Below are 19,113 nucleotides of genomic sequence, written 5' to 3'. Positions count from 1 at the left end.
GCAGTTCTGCTCATTATGCCATGTAAAAACACAACTCCCATAAAAGACTAACAATTTCTCCTTCATCTCGCTCTCTTTCTCTCCCTCTCTCTCTCGCTCGCTCTAACACACACACACACACACACACACACACACACACACACACACACACACACACACACACACACACACACACACACACACACACACACACACACACACACACACACACAGAGTGACTTACAGCAAATCTCGTCGACCGACAGTTGCCTCCTCAGACAAGACATGGACTTGAAATCTACTGAAACCACTAAAGTTCCCATTACAAAAACTCAATACAACGTTTGAGATACACTGAAATGCCCCGCTCCTAAATTTTCGATGGTTCCCAGCAACACCCGTATACTTGTCATCGACTCGACTCACATGGCAAATTATAGATTGAACGTAATTGGGAGCAGGGCTCCATAGCCGTTGTCATACATCAGAAATGAAGGTGCTTTGGAAACAAGGCCAGTTTTCTAACATACGAAATATTGCACGCCGTCCCTGCAGACGTTCATATCAGCCATTTCAGACAAGGACAAACTCTCACAACATCTAAGTGGGTTAATACGAAGGCTGTATGAGAACAAGATGAGGCCACACAGCGCAGCAGAGGAAAGCAATAACAATCTTCCCTCCTACCTTTCTTTTCTCTTCCTTTCATAGCCGCTATTCTTTTCCTTTTGGTTGCTGTTATTGTGTTCCCTACATCGTTAATTAGCTTGTTCATCCGCTCCTTTTACTTTTACCCAAATGAGACAGCAGCTGGTGAATATTTCGTATCATTCCATAACCTGTCCTTTTACTTTTTTCCTAATTTAGATTCCCTTGAAATTACTGGCAGAGAAGCCTTGGCCCAGGGCGTCCGCATGGCGTAGTGATCTATTCCGTTGCCTACCAACACGGGGATCGCCGGTTCGAATCTCTGTGTTAACTCCGGCTTGGTCGGGCGTCCCTACAGACACAATTGGCCGTGTCTGCGGGTGGGAAGCCGGATGTGGGTATACATCCTGGTCACTGCACTAGCGCCTCCTCTGGTTGGTCAGGGCGCCTGTTCGAGGGGGAACTGTGGGGAATAGCGTGATCGTCCCCCTGGCAAAATTCCTCACTGTTAGGTGAAAAGAAGCGGCTGGTGACTCCACATGTATGGGAGGAGGCATGTGGTAGTCTGCAGCCCTCCGCGGATCGGCAGAGGGGGTGGAGCAGCGACTGGGACGGCTCGGAAGAGTGGGGTAATTGACCAAGTATAATTGGGGAGAAGAAGAAAAAAGAAAGAAAGAAAAGCCTTAGCTCGTTATCAAGTTGTTTATTAAGAAACTGATATCGTATGACCTGTGTAGTCTACCCTGCAGTGGGGAAATGGACGGGAGCCCAAGAAAACGTGGTTTTAGGAATAAACATAAAAGATAAACACGCCTCAGTGCTGTAAAGCACATTTTTATTCTTTTTTTTTATTTTACATTTTAATAAATTCTCTCCTTGGAGTGAATGCACTTTTAACTGCCACTGAAACAATGCCTTTTAAGAGCCCTGGCAAAAGCCCAAAATGCCAAAGCCATTCAGTGTCACTGTCTTTAATTGCTGTAAATCTACGACTGCATGCCCAGTAAAACACCTCATTATCAGCTAGGAAAAAGTAACAAAATATCCAATAAAACTTGGCTGATTTTTCTACAACATGGTGTTTGGTGTGGACATAAAATATGATTTTCTAACAATAGCTAGACCCGCCCGTGGTGTCTCCCTACCTTCTGCCCAGTGCATGCTGGGGAAAGTTTCAACCCCACGACTTTGATTTGGATGAAGCAGGTATATACAATGAACGAATAAATTCCTGACTGCCGCTAACTGACAAAACCCATCTTGGTATAGAAGGTATTTCATGCAGGTTGACATTTCATAATGAAAAACAACTCGAGCATTTAGCTGCTGCAAGAGCAGTCTCAGTGGTTTACTCTGGGATTGAGCCTGGCACCAGACAGCCCCTGTAATCTGTACACCCTTATTTTTACATACTCTCAGCCTTCCTACTTCTACATGACTGAGTTGTGTCCCTTGTGTTTCTGACATGAGCACTGAGATAATTTACCTTTAATCTAAATTTGTCATTTACACCGAAGGCATTTAAAGTGCGTGCACCAGAAGGTTCCGGTGTTCATCAAATCTCACGAGGAACTCTCTCATTTCTCCACCACAGAAATGCTGACATTGACAGAATCTGCCTTGTTTGCTTACTGTGTGCTGAGATACACTGATGAACCAAAACATTATGACCACCTGCCTAATATGCTGTTGGCCCTCCCTGTGCTGACAAAACAGCGCTGACCCACCGAGGTATGGACTCTACAAGACCCCTGAAGGTGTCCTCTGGTATTTGGCACCAAAACACTAGCAGCAGATCATTCAAGTCCTGTAAATTGTGAGGTGGAGCACCAGACTTGTCGGTCCAGGACATCCCACAGATGCTCAACTGGATTGAGATCTGTAGAACTTGGAGGCCAGAGCAACACCTCGAACACTTCATCATGTTTTTCAAACCATTCCCAAACAATGTGCGCAGCATGGCCTCTTTCAGCAGCACATTATCCTGCTGAAAGAGGCCACTGCCATGAAGGGGTGTACCTGGCCAGCAACGATGTTTAAGTAGGCGGAACGTGTCAAATTGCCGTCCACATGAATGGCCAGACCCAGGGTTTCCCAGCAGGACATTGCCCAGAGCATCACACTCCCTTCATCAGCTTGTCATCTTCCTACAGTGCAGTCCTTCCGACCTTCTTCCATTGCACGAAGGTCAAGTTCTGATGCCCGCATACCCATTGTAGGCACTTCTAATGGTAGACAGGGGTCATCATGGGCACTCTGACCAGTCTGCGGCTACGCAGCCCCACAGGCAGGAGGGTGCGATGCACTGTGTGTTGTGACATATTCCTCTCGTAACCATCAATAAAATTTTCTGTGACTCGTACCACAGTAGATCTTCTGTCAGACGGGATAGCCTTTGTTGTCTTGGTGCATCGATGAGCCTTGGGCGCCTAACCCCCTGTCGCTGCTTTGTGGTTTGTCCCTCCTTGGACCACTGTCGTTAGTCGCTAGGGAGCACCCCACAAGCCTTGCCATTTCAGAGATGCTCTAACCCAGTCATCTGGCCATAACAATTTGGCCCTTGTCAAAGTTGCTAAGGTCTTTACTCCTGCCTATTTCTCCTGCATCCAACACACTGACTACAAGAACTGATTGTTCATTTACCATTTAATCTACCCAGACCTTGACATATGCCCTGGTTTGGAGATGATCAACGTTACTCAGTTCACCTGTGAGTGGTCATATGTTTTGGCTCATCAGTGTATGGTACAGCTACCTGAATGGCACCCAGCTGCCTGTGTGTGTGTGTGTATGTGTGTGTATGTGTGTGTGTGTGTGTGTGTGTGTGTGTGTGTGTGTGTGTGTGTGTGTGTGCTTGCTTGCTTGCTTGCTTTTCTGTTGCTTTGTCAACCTACATGGATAGGGTGACGAGACATCCCGGTTTCAAGCTGGGTGTCCCGAGTCCTGACAAATATCTGTAGAATAGTAAAATGTCCCGGTTTTCACCACCCATCCCCCACCATGTCCGGCGAGACAGACAAGCTTGTGAGCGCGTGCCTATGTGTGTACGCGTGCATGAACGTGCAGTACAATTTTTAGGGTCTCGGTTTGGGTTTTTTGAAAATCTGGTCACCCTATACATGGATGAAAGCACTTGGCATTGTTGTGTATGTTTGTATATTATGCTGTTTGTCTACATGTTTTTTCTAATTATTATTTCTTGCTGTTTAAATCGGGCCAGGCTACAGCTGAAAAATAGCCAATTTGTTAAAACTAACATTTACCTTTCGGACTGATTAAAATAAATTAAAAAAGAAAAAAAAAGAAAATTAAAGAATGAGATGAGGTGATTCTCAGGATCAATTAAAATTAAAAATTAATCAACTAACTGTTAAGTAGTTCCAGAGGCTGAAATTTCCAAATCATGGGTGCCAACCTTTGAGCCTGATTAATAGCAGAACAGCACTTGCCCTTGCCATCACACCCTCTCCATAAGTCCACACTGGCTGTATAACTGTATAACCAGCCACGGTGTTGTTCATATTGGAGCATTCTGCTTATGATCAAGTCAAGTGTGGTGCACAGGCAATACTAATGAGGGCCAAGTCATTTGGGGAGGGTCTGCTCGTTTGGGAACTCATCTAGCTCATATGGGTTTGTGCATTAGCAAGTGTATGTCAAACCTGGTATGTGTGTGTGTGTGTGTGTGTGTGTGTGTGTGTGTGTGTGTGTGTGTGTGTGTGTGTGTGTGTGTGCTTGCGTGCGTGCGTGCGTGCGCGCACAAAGGTGTATGTGTGTGTGAGTGTGTCTGTTTAAGGTCAATGAGTTGGACTCAGGTGGCATTGGCGTGGAGGGTGTTAGAGGCCTGTTTTCAACCCCTCGCTCCTCATGGTGAAGCACACAGGGGCCCTTGTGCCGTGCACTTTAATGACGCCGTTTGATCTGCCACCGAGGCAAAGCTACTGGTCCCTCGTTCCCACGCGATGGTGGAGTGAGCCAGGATGGAGGGTCCTCCTACTTGCGCAAGAACCCAATACCTTATTCCACCAGCTGCCAAAGGACATAACAGTTTGTAAATGTACCCACCTTAAACATGCATACACTCAAGTGCATAAGCCTCCACACAAGGGCAAACAAGTACAACCCCACACAAACACGCCGCCTGCATGCCAAAAGGAGCTTAAAACCCCAAACACCTCTTAACACGTCAATTCACTGGGCCGCCATTTACAGCCAGTAGCATTCTGAGGTTTGGAAATACCGTGGAAATGGCTTCTCGTGTAATGAACTCCTTTAAGAAGCTCTGGACCACAATGTTTGCAGTGCACCGGGGATGGTGGTCTGGCACTTTGAGGTTGAGGTTTAGACACGAAGGGGGCCCTTTCCAGACACAGTCAAAACTGGGTTTCCACCGTGATTCTGTCCCAGCGCCGACAGATTTGCGGGCAAGTCACACTGGAAGACGCCACGGTCACGACCGCACGTAGTGTGATCCGAAACATTATGTCGGTGCTTCTGCAGACAAATGCACTGTTTTAACAGTTCACTGAGTGGTCTACCTTTATGCCCCCAAACAACTTAACAGAATTGACCTTTTCCAGTGCTGCCCACCGGGTACTACTTGAGAAAAGGGGCACACTCTGGAAACTGTAAAATGGAGGAATGCAGTGAAGTAACGGGGGGAGTTATTTCCCAGTCTATAAATGTGACAGTGTTTCTATGGAAAACATTCCCTCGCTCCTCTTAATCCACGTGGAATCAGCCACTTTGCAGAGCGCGCATGGCCTCTGAGGTTTAAGCTTTGAGCATGCTCTCTTAGTCTGAAGACCATCCAACCGACCGACTCTGGCACTGGGATAAAAGGACCGAGAGGTCCGGGGTGCAAGTCCTGATTTGTCCCGAGATCTAAGCCGGGATGATGAGCAGTGGGAATGGGGCCAGTTAGCTTCATCCCTTTCAGCTCCCCAGTCTATCAAACGAAGGAGAAATTTCGAGTGACAAGGACTTTGGCAAAGGCTATTGAGTGTTATCCTCTGCTCTGTGAAGGAACATGCCAGGGCCATTATTGATAATCAAACCCCTACTGTTAGCGATGACTTTGTGATTGAGGGCCAGATGGCCGTCTAGACTGTTTTTTGGGGGGTTAGATGGCCAAGTGATCCCAGCTGACCCCTCAGGGCTCTTTAACAGTCATATAAAATGTATTTTGAGCACTTCCATTACAGCCCCTGGGAATGGGGCTAGCGGTAAGATTTACTCACGCTATTAGGGACTCTGTCTGGGTCCATTTGGCAGAACCACGCTGAGCAAGAGAGCGCGCGAGAGAGAGAACCTCCCCTCCTCCTTCTCCCCCCTTTTCTTTTCAGCCCATTGTATAGGACTTTAATGGAAACCAGTGCCGCCCCAGTCAGTATTTTGCTCTTTGAATGAGGAGATTACCTCGGATTTTGTTTGAGCACATACTTACAAATTATCCTTGGGATGTTTCCATTTTCCTCAATAGCAATGAGGTTCTAACATATAATTATGACCGTTCAATTCATATCCTCCTCTCTGGTGATGTATGCATCTCTTAAAGAAGGTGAGTTATTATAGAGCATTATTCTCTAGTACTGCACTCATAAATGTCAAAGTTATTTTTATGTCTCTGGTTCTCATATTAGAGGGATTACGCCTTTGCATCTTTGGAAAATCAGGGCAGTCGGTTGCACACTGAAACAGTGGAGGCAACACACTGGAGTGCTGTATGAAAATATTTGAGAATAGGATTAATGAGTCAGAAAGAAAAGCCGCAACAATAAGAAAAAATAAAAAAACAGACATTTACGTTTACTTATTTGGCAGACGCTTTACCCAAAGTGACTTCGAACAGTCAACAATTAACAGATAAAACTGGAGTGCTACCAACAGCCATCATAGAGCGCCAAATAGTGATTATATCATAGTAGTACTACATGATGTAGTAGTAGTAGCATTAATACATTTGTTACATAGTAGTCATATTATCGCCAAGAGTGCACGTCAAAGGGGAACCATTTGGGCCCTCTAGGCCCTCAGAGAGGACCTAAGATGTTCCAAAAAATAATATTTAAAAGGTCATCACTTCTAATTTGACAATCAACATCCCAGCAGTTGCTAGGCAGAAAATGCTAAGCTTTCACTTCTGTGATTGGTGGTCAGCGATAATTTTACAGCGGTCCAAGCAAAAACAATTCAACAAGAGAGTAATGTCAAATGACAGCAAAATTGACCAATCATATTTTCCCTCTAAATGGGAGGGCTTTGTTATCGCTAACTGTATGATAAGTTTTGTCCACTGTGGGGGGGGGGGGGACACGAATCACAAGGTAGAAGAAAAAAAAGGCAATTAACTAGCTAGCTAGCTAGCCTGATGGAAGCTGTGAGTAATGTTACTGCTAGTGAGGAGGACATCATCGCGAATTTATTATCCACGCCGTTTTCAAGATTAAATTCTAATGAAAAGTTCATCGGCGAAGGAAGACCTACAAAAATCTTATAGGCCACCGTGCCAACTGATTTCATTCTGGCTGCCAACATCGCCACTATTTTGTGTATGTTAAGGTTTACTTGGGAAAACTTTCTTTATGCAAAATTACCGGTCAATCTGTAAATTCACCAACTCAGCGATCATTATGCAAATTTACTGTAACATTTATATTTAATAGGCTGCTGTGCCATTCTAATGATATTATTTAATAATAATATTGCTTGTTTGTGGTGGTGGGTGCCCAAGATGCCATGATCGCTGGTCACTGTCCATGGTTCTGAAGTGTCTGTCGCTAATGGCTGCGCTGTCATAATGAACATGACATTTTGTTGGCTTTGTGTGGTAGGAGGGGGCGGCTGTCATGCATTTTGCACCCCAGCCTGTTGTCACCATATTCCGCAGAAGTGCACTCACAGCTTGTGTGATGGTGTGATTATCTGCGAGGAGGATTTGCATTTTGCTGTTTTTCTGTTTAGGCGCTAACTCTCACTCTCCGCGTGGTGTTTGCTCACTGCATTGCCGAGGCTGGACTGGCGTCCTTCAGTTTTGCTTCAGAGCTGGAGCTGTCATAGGTAACCTGTGCAGTACTATAGGAGAGGACACAGTAAGCTAGGCTGGTAGTTTGCTTTTTTCCCCCCGATGAGGGACGGGGATTCAGAAGGCCAATGTTTAAGAGTCACAGTTCGCTACCGCAGCATGTCAAGTGCATTTCATGTAAGTGCACCTCGGAGTGTCATGAGGCAAAGAATAGCCCTAATCAAAGCACAAAGTGGATTAATCTTGCCAAGAAAAAGCAAAACGGAAATTATACGACGACAGCATTAAAATGGCAAGTACAAGTAGAGAAGGGCTCAGCGTTAGGCACCAGTAAAAAACGGTGTTTAACGTGACATAAAATCACAAAGAAAGTAGGAGGGAAGGTGAGGTTCAAGGGGGGGGGGATTAGGGTTGAGGGATCTGACAGGGAAAAGGGGGACACGTGGCCGGGAGAAGCGCCTTACTTGGAGCTGAGACATCTTCGCAGCGAATAGGAGGCGCCTCCTCCGCAGGTGCGGGAGCACTCACTCCACGAGCCCCAGGCGTCCCACAGCGTGTCCCGGTCCTCCTCTGAGCGAGCCGTCCGCGAGCTCTACACACAGGAAGAGAGAGGGGGGGGGAAACGTCTTCAGCGAGGGAACGCGAGTGCAGTTTGTAGTGTGCACCACCGACACACACACACACGCGCACACACACACACACACACAGCACTGATGATCTTGAGATATTTCCAGTCCCGCATTTTCAACACCTCATCCATTTGCCGACCCTTTAGCTCGGAGAACAAAGGGTCCAGAGTAGCTCAGATAAAAAGCGCTTGGCATGGCTGCCAATACCAGTTTCATGGCAGATTGTATGTCTTGACATTTCCTGCCAGGAGATGAATGGAGGAAACTTGAAACAGTTCGGCATTTAACCTGATGAAAAATATATCTTCTATTCGGTGTTCTAGCTCACTTTTTTGTACACGAGTTTTTTCGCTTCCCCCGCTGAACCCTGATTCCTCAGCTTCGCCGACTGCGGCTTCCGCTATAAAAACAGATTCATTTATCAAAAAGCTGAATGAAAATGTTCGCACCTGGTACACAAAGGGATGCACACAAAAGCAGGGGGGCCAGAACTAAGAGATCTGGACAGAAAGCAGGGGCCAATGAAAACAGAGCTGAAGAGTATATGACAGGAAGAGATAAACAACAGTGGAAAGTAATCAAATGCTTTAACCTTTCACCTCCTGGTAGTAAATTCAAATGTCTGAATCATCCTGAACACTACAAAATGTCAGTCCTCTCTTTACAAGCTCCAGTTTTTACTTTCGTCTGCCCTTCTCTCCTTCTCTCTCTGTTATAATTGCATTGTGCTGCATTTGGCAGCGGGGTTGGGGATATTAGTGTGGGATCCAAAATCAATATTATGAGAAGATGATTTCTACGCCTGCAAGGACAACGTGCATCTCGGATACACCATGACAGCCAAATAATGAAGATTCCCTCCAAGTCCTCTCTCTCCCCCTCCTTCCTCTCTCTCCTTCCTCTTTCTCTCTCTCTCCTCCATCTCTCCTTCCTCTCTCCTTCCTCTCCCTCTTCCTTCTTCTCCCTCTCTTTCTCTTGCTCTCCTTCCTCTCCCCCTCCTTCCTCTCTCTCTCGCCTTTCTCTCTTTTTCTCCTCCCTCTCTCTCCTTCCTCTTTCTCTCTCTCCTTCCTCTCTTCCTCTCCTTCTCTCTCCTCCCTCTCTCCCCCTCTCTCTCTCATTCTTTCCTCTCTCCCTCTCCTTCCCCTCTCTCTCCTTCCTTCCTTTCTCTCTCTCTCTCATTCCTTTCTTTTAGTCTCTCTGCTGGAGTCTTTGGCTGGGCAATATGTCTTTCACTGGAGGATGTTGTAATATTGGGATACAACATTTCGTTGTGTAAATTAATGATAACAGGAAGTTTCTCACTAAATGAGGCCTGAAATAGCTGAGGGAGTATCATTTGAAAACTAGTTCTGGTTTGATATCATGCTTGACACCCGCCAAACAGCTCGATGTGATGAACCTCAGTTGGATTCTTAAATATGGCATTTTTGCGTATGTAAGCACATAGCATAGTGTGTTATATATCAATATAATGTAAAATTCCCTATGATTATCATGATAATGATATTTTTCATCTCACCAAGCATCACCCAACAGTGAAGTACACCTTGCTTTGAGGCACATGTCCATTTGTTCATGTGGTTAAATCACCGATATTGCTATGCAACCTGGATCTTTGCCATGCTACATCTTGCATATTGCCATGCAACCTGGATCTTTTATTGCCGTGTATGATTTGTGTTGCTTTCTTTGGTTCAACGCTGCAACACAACTCTTCTGCAGAGCCAACGGAGTAAAGTTACAGTATCGTTTGTCTCAATATAAGGAGCAAACAATCAAACTGAAACGTCGAAGATTGCTTTGCAGTTGTTAACCTGAACAGATGCTTCTCTAAACCTGGCAATGAAATACTGGCCGATAGAAAATGGCTTCTCGATGGCAACATGTGAAAAAGTGAAAATATTGAAGCTCTAAGGATTAAAACTAACCCCGCAACAAATCATCTACCCCCTATCAAAGTAGGAATGTTGCTCCTCTGGACCGCAAGTTGGAGAGCATTCAGCAAGATGATTGAGGCACTCACCGGAGACTTTTATGCAAGAAAAGGGAACAGATGGATATAAAAGAACTTGATCAATCCATGCAAATAACTCAACCACACGAAAAAGCCTCTTTAAGGAATTGGTGCATCATGTAGGGACATTCTAACTGTAGAGATTACTTGTCCGCACCCATTGTTCGTGTTTGAAAGCGTCCCACCATGAACTGAGTTAAGTTCTGACACGGCAGCACATTTGAATGCCTTGTTTTTATCCGTCCAATAACAGTTTGTTCACCTGGCAACCCTTTGTAGAGAAACTATGTTCATGTATCTGGCTGAGTCTTAGCCAGTGATAGAAAACTCAAGTTTGCTGGGTCCATACCAAAACTAAACAACCATGCCAACCCTTGTCCTTCATGGCTGGAGGGAACCCTACATGTAATAAGTCTAACACTTGTTGATAGTCATTAACACAGGCGCTCCGGTTTTTACTTCGAGATACGAAACGTCAAAAAACAGAAACGGAAAACTCGGCATGTGTCCAGTCAACAGCGAATGAACCAGTTAGGCCCCATCCATCCCCATGGGTGTGGCATCTTGCTTCACTTAGAATGGCAAATGGTTCTAGGAGAGGAAAGAAGATACAAGGAAAATATACCACCCAGCTTATTTTCTTTGGCCCACGGTGGCAAAACCACCCCCGATTAACACCATAAGGTATAATGACTGGTGCATTCTGGTTATCAAAGTGGAGACTGAAATAATTAGTTGTCCACGCTGACGGTGCCTTAAAAAACAGTAGGGGAATTGCTGATTTGAGTCCCCAGGTTGCCTCCGGCTTGGTCGTGCGTCCCTACAGACACAATTGGCCGTGTCTGCGGGCGTGAAACCGGATGTGGGTATGTATCCTGGTCGCTGCACTAGCGCCTCCTCTGGTAAGTCGGGGTGCCTGTTCGATGGGGAGGGGAACTGGGGGGAACAGCATGATCCTCCCATACGCGCTACATCCCCCTGGTGAACCTCCTCACTGTCAGGTGAAAAGAAGCGACTAGTGACTCCACATGTATCGGAGGAGACATGTGGTAGTCTGCAGCCCTTCCTGGATCGGCAGAGGGGGTGGAGCAGTGACCAGGACAGCTCGGGAGAGTGGGGTAATTGGACGGGTACAATTGGGGGGGAAAGGGGGGGAATCCCTTCCACAAAAAAAAAGACAGGGGGGGGGGCACACCGCCAGTGGGGGCGAACAGCAAAAATATGTCATGCAGGGTGCTAACTATCTGCCGGGACCGGCTTCTTCAATGTCCTGATCCAAAATAAATGAACACGGGCCGTGTGCTCTGGGCGGCTGTTTGTTCACTGCCTTAATTCTCCAGTGAAAAGCAATCAGTGGATTTTTGCACTCAATTTTCTTTTGGGAGCCGTACAGCAAAACCAAGGAAACCAGAAGGCATATCAAGCAGAGAGGAGGTTGGTGAGGACAGGCGAGGGGTGGGAAACCCAAATGAAATCAAGGACAGCGGGACGGAGATGAGGAGTAATAGGGTGCTTGGCCGACTGCACCGCTATTGTTCTTGACATAAGCAGAAGAATTTCAAGGCTCCGATAATCGGGCCGGCCGTCCCGCGGGGATTGGATACAATAATCAAAAGGATCGAATAACCACTTGGAGGCTGCTGGACGTCCACCCCACCCGTTTGCCCCCACCCGCAGATTGTGTTTGCACTGGCTGGCCCCGCAGAGCAAGGAGAAGAGCCCCCCCCCCCCCCCCCCGGATCTGGAACCATCCTGTAAGAGGCTCACAGCGATCTGAACCTCAGGTGCCAGATGAGCCACTGGTGCCATCCACAAGTGAGTCCACACCTTCGTAGATGTCCCGTTTCAGAGTGGGGTCGTTAAAATGCAGGACTTCTAAATCAAACACCAACAAACGAGATCTCTCTTCAAAAAATATCTGGCATTAAGGGCTGTGAACCGGCAGGTATAATCCTGATTCGATATTACAGTTCTTTAAGGCTCCATCTCCTACTCCCTAGGACCGTAAAATAGGGAAACTGCAATAATCCAAAGAGATTGTACAACAAAATGCATTTATTTGGACCCCACGATACGAGAGCTGAGGACATGAACACACACCTCCCTGAGTAAACATCCACACAATTCAGATTCAGACGCTCAGAGATGTAAAAATCATTACATCAAACCTCTTCGCATCACCTTTAACTGTGATTCAACGTGGGGATTCGGGGAAATGCTGCGCCATTGCTTCAGTATAGTGATTTTTGCACTGAATCCCCCCCCCCCCCCCGGATCACTATGTGGCATAACGGCTATTCAGAGACTTCGATTCTTTTAGTTTCCTCGTCTGGAGCACGAGGGAAGAAAAAAACCGGGAGAACGGATGAATACGATAAGCACATTCACTCCCCCCCCCCCCCCCGTCACCCATCCTCTAGCCTCACATCAGACGAAGTGGAGGAAACGAGCGGATGATAAAAGTCCGCCGAGGTTTCCCATAATGCGTTACTCTGACGGACGGGTTGCTATTTAAGTCACCTGTCAGTAGCCGAGACCAGGGACACGTTCGTCGAAGATGGAAAACTCCACGACGGGAGAAAGAAACCCGAGCCGGCGGCTCTTTTTGCAGACTATGTCAATATACATACGATGGCCTTTTCAGTCGGCGAAGACATACGATCTTCGCACATCTGCTGAATCCCTTGTCCTCCCCTCGGCACGGCGCTCACCTCCACGCCACAAAGCAGTCACTGTAATGTCACCACAGCGGTGTGTGCGTGTGTGTGTGTGTGTGTGTGTGCGCGCGTGTGTGTGAGAACTTTTAGCGAAAACACCCCCCCTTACTTGCCCCCCCTGCCTGACAAGTCCCTGTTTAATTTTTTTCCCCCTTTTTTACAACTTCCGTGGAAAACGCAGAGGGAGAAGGGCGACTCGTGCGCCGGTAAAGACGTCCGGATGACTCGCGTCACTTTAACGGCCTTGTTATAACGCACTACTGGGAGGACAGCGGGACACACGCAGCATTCCAGCTCAGCGCAGTCACACCATCATAAAATCGTGAAATACATGCAAGAGCACTTTTTCTTTTTCTTTCTTTCTTTTCTTTTTTTTACCTCGAACTAGTAAATCTGTGAAGACGAGCTGATGAAATATTTCTACACGCCTGACCTAACAGGAGGAGAAAGACATCATCAAAGATTATCACCGTCTGGGGGGAAAGAGGAGGGAAAGACATCAAAACCGCAGGAAACCGAGACCGAGGACGACTTGTCTCTCTCTCGTCTTTCAGCGGGAGCAAAGAGGAATGAGAGCGGAGATAGGAAACAGACTCATACGGTACCAGGAGAAGCAGCAGGGCCGCCAGCAGCAGCAGCAGCCTGCCGGCAGAACAGTCCCTGCTCCATGCCTCGCCACACGGCCAGTGTGGGATCACACCGGTCCACTTCTGCACGGATCTGTTATGCAGTTGGCTGGCTGTCTCGCTCTGTCTGTCTTGTCTCTCTACATATGTGTGTGTCTGTGTGCGTCTGTGTGTGTGTGTGTGTGTGTGAGATGCTCCTCTCTCTTGGTCACTCCTTCAACGTGTCCTCCTAGTCTGCCGTCTCCTCTCTGACTTACTTGCTCCTTCTCTCCCTCAGAAGTAAGTTGGAGAAGGGGAGGGAGGGAGGGAGGGAATGAGAGAGAGAGTGTGTGGGTGTGGGGGGGGGGGGCGGGGGGGGTCCTTAGGTCTGGCACACCAGCCAATCAATAAATGGGCCTCAGTGAAGCGTGCTAGTTCAAACAACGAGCCGGCCAGCTGCAAATTCACAACTCACATATGCTCACGTGCGTGTGTGCATGCGTGTGTGTGTGTGCGTGCATGCATGTGTGCATGCATGTGTGCATGCGTGTGCGTGTGTGTTCACATCAAGCAGACAGACAGCAGTTGTAAACCAATTTTCTCCTCAGGTTGTCCTATTTCCGCTAGTTCTTCCTCCTTCTCTTTCCCTGCTTTTGTCCTCGTTCTATTTCTCTCTGTATTATTTCCTTGTCCCCCTCCAAAACCTCCACTTCTCTCCCCTCCTTCCTTCCCTCGCTCGCCCCTTTTCCCTCGCTTCTCTGCCTGCCTGCCTCTCTCGCTTTCATCCGCCCGTTTTTCATTTTTTCTTTCTTGCTGCTCGCACCACTGTTTCTCCTTCCCCGGCTCGTCCCGGGACTGGACAGCTCAGCGCGGTCTGCTGCCAGCACCAGGAGTCCTAGAAACGTCAGAAGGTCTCAGGCGGACCACAGTAACCTTGGAAAAAGCTGAACGATAGAGGCTCAAATTTATACGCTTACACATCTGCGTGGTCAGTTATGCACCGCGTCCAAATCCTTTACATCATACTAGATTGTGGCTTGTTGGTGAGCTTTCTCCCTCTCAACCACACACACACACACACACACACACACACACACACACACACACACACACACACACACACACACACACACTCTCTCTCTCTTTCACAGTCACTCCACAACACTCTCTCCCTCTCAACCACACACACACACCACACACACACACACACACACACACATACTCTCTCTCTCTCTCTCTCTCTCTCTCTCTCTCTCTCTCTCTCTCTCTCACAGTCACGCCACAACACTCTCTCCCTCTCAACCACACACACACACACTCGCTCTCTCTCTTTCACAGTCACTCCACAACACTCTCTCCCTCTCAACCACACACACACACACACACACACTCGCTCTCTCTCTTTCACAGTCACTCCACAACACTCTCTCTCCCTCTCAACCACACACACACAAACACACACATCTCACAGTCACTCCACAACACTCTCTGTATTTTACACACACACACACACACTCACTCTCTCTCTCACAGTCACTCCACAACACTCTCTCTCCCTCTCAACCACACACACACACAAACATCTCACAGTCACTCCACAACACTCTGTATTTTACAACACACACACTCACTCACTCTCTCTTTACAACTCACTATTTCCCTCTATCCGCTCCCTCACTCACACACACACAGAAACACACACAGACACACACACACACACTCTCTCTCTCTCTCTCCAACTCTCTCTGGATTTTCCCTCTCTTACGCCCTGACACACACACACACACGCACATACACACACACACACACACACACACACAACACACACACACACACACACACACTCGCTCTCTTTACAGCTCTCTGTATTTCCCTCTCTTGCTCCCTCACACACACACATGCACACACACTCACTCTCTCTCTCTTTACAACTCACTCTCTATTTCCCTCTCTATCACTCCTCACACACACACTCTCGCTCTCTCTACAACTCACCCTCTATTTCCCTCTCTTGCACCCTCACACACTTTACAACTCTCTCTCGATCACTCCCTCACACACACACACACACTCTCTCTCTCTTTACAACTCTCGCCATTTCCCTCTATTGCTCCCTCACACACACACTTTACAACTCTCTCGATCACTTCCTCACACACACACACACACACTCTCTCTCTCTTTACAACTCTCTCCATTTCCCTCTATTGCTCCCTCACACACACACTTTACAACTCTATCACTCCCTCACACACACACACACACACACTCTCTCTCTCTCTCTCTATTCCCTCTATTGCTCCCTCACACACACACTTTACAACTCTCGATCACTTCCTCACACACACAAACACTCTCTCTCTCTCCATTTCCCTCTATTGCTCCTCAAACACACACTTTACAACTCTCCCTCTATCACTCCCTCACACACACACTCTCTCTCTCTTTACAACTCTCTCCATTTCCCTCTATTGCTCCCTCACACACACACTTTACAACTCTATCACTCCCTCACACACACACACACTCTCTCTCTCTCTCTCTCTCTCTCTCTCTCTCTCTCTCTCTCTCTCTCTCTCTCTCTCTCTCTCTCTCTCTCTCTATTTCCCTCTATTGCTCCCTCACACACACACTTTACAACTCTCTCTCTATCACTCCCTCACACACACACACACACACACATTCTCTCTCTCTATTTCCCTCTATTGCTCCCTCACACACACACTTTACAACTCTCTATCACTCCCTCACACACACACACACACTCTCTCTCTCTCTCTATTGCTCCCTCACACACACACTTTACAACTCTCCCTCTATCATTCCTTCACACACACACACACACACACACACACCACACACACACACACACACACACACACACACACACACACACACACTCACTCTTGCTCTCTCTACAACTCACCCTCTATTTCCCTCTCTTGCACCTCACACACTTCACTACTCTCTCTATCACTCCCTCACACACACACTCTCTCTCTCTCTCTCTTTACAACTCTCTCTATCACTCCCTTACGCACACACACACACACTCTCTCTCTCTCTCTCTTTACAACTCACTCTCTATTTCCCTCTCTTGCTCCCTCACACACACACACACACACACACACACCCTCTACAACTCTCCCTCCTCTCTCCTCTGTCACTCTCCCCTGTCCCAGGTCCATCCTCTGTGTGTACTTGTGTTCAGGTGAGGCTCACATGTGGTGTGTTATATGTGATATGTTACATGTGGTGTGTTATATGTGGTGTGTTATATGTGATATGTTATATGTGGTCTGTTATATGTGGTGTGTTATATGTGATATGTTATATGTGGTCTGTTATATGTGGTGTGTTATATGTGATGTATTATATTTGATGTGTTATATGCAGATGAGATGACACATTCTGATCACAGATGACCCGGTGATCCAGACCGGTGTCAAAGTCTCTCTCTCTCTCTCTCTCTCTCTCTCTCTCTCTCTCTCTCTCTCTCTCTCTCTCTCTCTCTCTCTCTCTCTCTCTCTCTCTCTCTCTCGCTCGCTCTCTCTCTTTATTCCAGCACCTATGTAGTTTCAAGGAGAAAGAGGCAACAGATTCTTTCATAAGATTTGGCAGATGGCGTGTGGGTCCATGTGCAGGGACGAGCCAGGTGTCCTCTGCAAGCACGAACTTCTATGGTCGTATAGAAGGACAGCTGGTTAGACAGACAGCCAGTGAACTGGGGAGAATATACAACAATTTCACAGTTGTGGACTTTTACAAGTTTGAGGCACGATACGAAAAACAGCACGAACACTTTAAACCAAAAAACGGCAGTATCCAAAGGACCGGGGCGAGCGAAACATTAACGCCGGCCTTTCATGTGGAATACCCCGCAGTGACTTCTAAATGGTGGTAAGCTAAATATCATACGGGCGTTCAAACCCCGAGGTTCAAGAGACAATAAAAGCTCTGTGCCCTTCAAATCAAAAGGCTTCAAATCCAGCTTCCAATCAAGCACAGCGAATCACAAAACCACACAACTGCTATCAACTAACGCTGTGAGGAATGTGGTGCGCTCCAGAGCAAACAGCCAGCGACTAATCACAACATGGGAACGGATGTTTCTGCACTTAAGCACTAGTGCGCACATGCACACACACACACACACAAATAAACACACACACACACTCACACACACGCACACACGGGATCTTTTGATGTTACCATTCCCCTTCCCCAAACCCCACACTGCAGTCCCTATACACTGCATGCAGTACTTAACACACAGCCTTTAATGGACCTTGGCTTGTTTGGCTTGGTAGACACCGATGCCCTGGTACACTCTCTGTACCGCCAAGTCATCCTGGCTTACACACACAAACACACGCATACATGGACACACACATAAATCCACTTAATACAAGTGTATTTTGTGGTCCAAGAGGTGAGGGACACACACACACACACACACACACACACACACACACACACACACACACACACACACACACACACACACACACACACACACAGATACAAAAAAAACACACAGATACAAAAACACACACACACATAAATCCACTTAATACAAGTGTATTTTGTGGGCCAAGAGGTGAGACACACACACACACACACACACACAGATACAAACACACATACACACACATACACAGATACAAACACACACATAAATCCACTTAACACAAGTGTATTTTGTGGTCCAAGAGATGAGGGACACCCCCCACACACATACACACACAAACCCCACACACACACACACACACTTTCACTACCACAGAATTACTCTCCCACACCCCCCTGATCCACGACCTTCCGATGTTTGCTTTTGGAGGAGCTCCTCCTCATAGTTGTGAATGTATACCTACATAAAATAAACCGTGGCATCAGCGGCGCTCCCAGCGCTTCCAACTTAACACCCAGGGAGGAAATTAATGTGTTGACTGACACCGGCTTGGAACCGATTCCCGACCACAGCACTGCCCGAGGTGTCCCTCGACAACACAAACAATGATCCAAGAAAAAGACGAGGTGAGTAACAGTGATAATGTGTGTTGTTATTTTCCACCGTGGCATGAGTGACTATCACACCTACTGCGCTGCGATGAAGACGGGAGCCGTTTAAAACCACTTTCAACGGACTTTCCTGCAGGGACCGCCGGCCAACATTCCAGGATAAAATGTTTGGACACCGTTTGCACTAATTAAACTTGTCTTTTTCCATGCAGATTGTGTTTTTTTTTTCCCTGCCTGTGGGGAGGACCTGAACAGGCATTGCACAGGAAGAAGAGGAGGAATGTGTTTTATTGGGGGAAAAAAGGAAAGAAAGGTATGAGGGGCAATCGAAAAGGATAAGTGCTTTCCAGGTTCCCTGTTGAGATGATTTATTTCTGCAGGAAGTGATGTACGTACAGACCGAACAAGCAATAAACAGCCCCGCTCGCACACGGCGCCATCCATCAAATAAACACTTTCACATCCCAAATGGAAA

The 19,113-nt window shown here is 47.1% G+C and overlaps 1 protein-coding gene across 1 annotated transcript in view; it reads right to left on the bottom strand.

Moving 5' to 3' along the window:
- LOC130130555 (ADAMTS-like protein 1) overlaps window positions 1-19,113 on the bottom strand; it is a 126,474-nt gene that overhangs the window by 27,034 nt on the left and 80,327 nt on the right. The window contains exon 3 of the mRNA XM_056300261.1: window positions 8,116-8,243. Coding sequence (XP_056156236.1) covers window positions 8,116-8,243 — 128 coding nt within the window. The remainder of the gene's footprint in view (window positions 1-8,115; window positions 8,244-19,113) is intronic.

The sequence above is a fragment of the Lampris incognitus genome, chromosome 20 (assembly GCF_029633865.1).
Source record: "Lampris incognitus isolate fLamInc1 chromosome 20, fLamInc1.hap2, whole genome shotgun sequence".
Classification (NCBI taxonomy): domain Eukaryota; kingdom Metazoa; phylum Chordata; class Actinopteri; order Lampriformes; family Lampridae; genus Lampris; species Lampris incognitus.
Note: the sequence above shows the minus strand (reverse complement) of the source record. Positions and strands in the feature narration are given on the sequence as shown.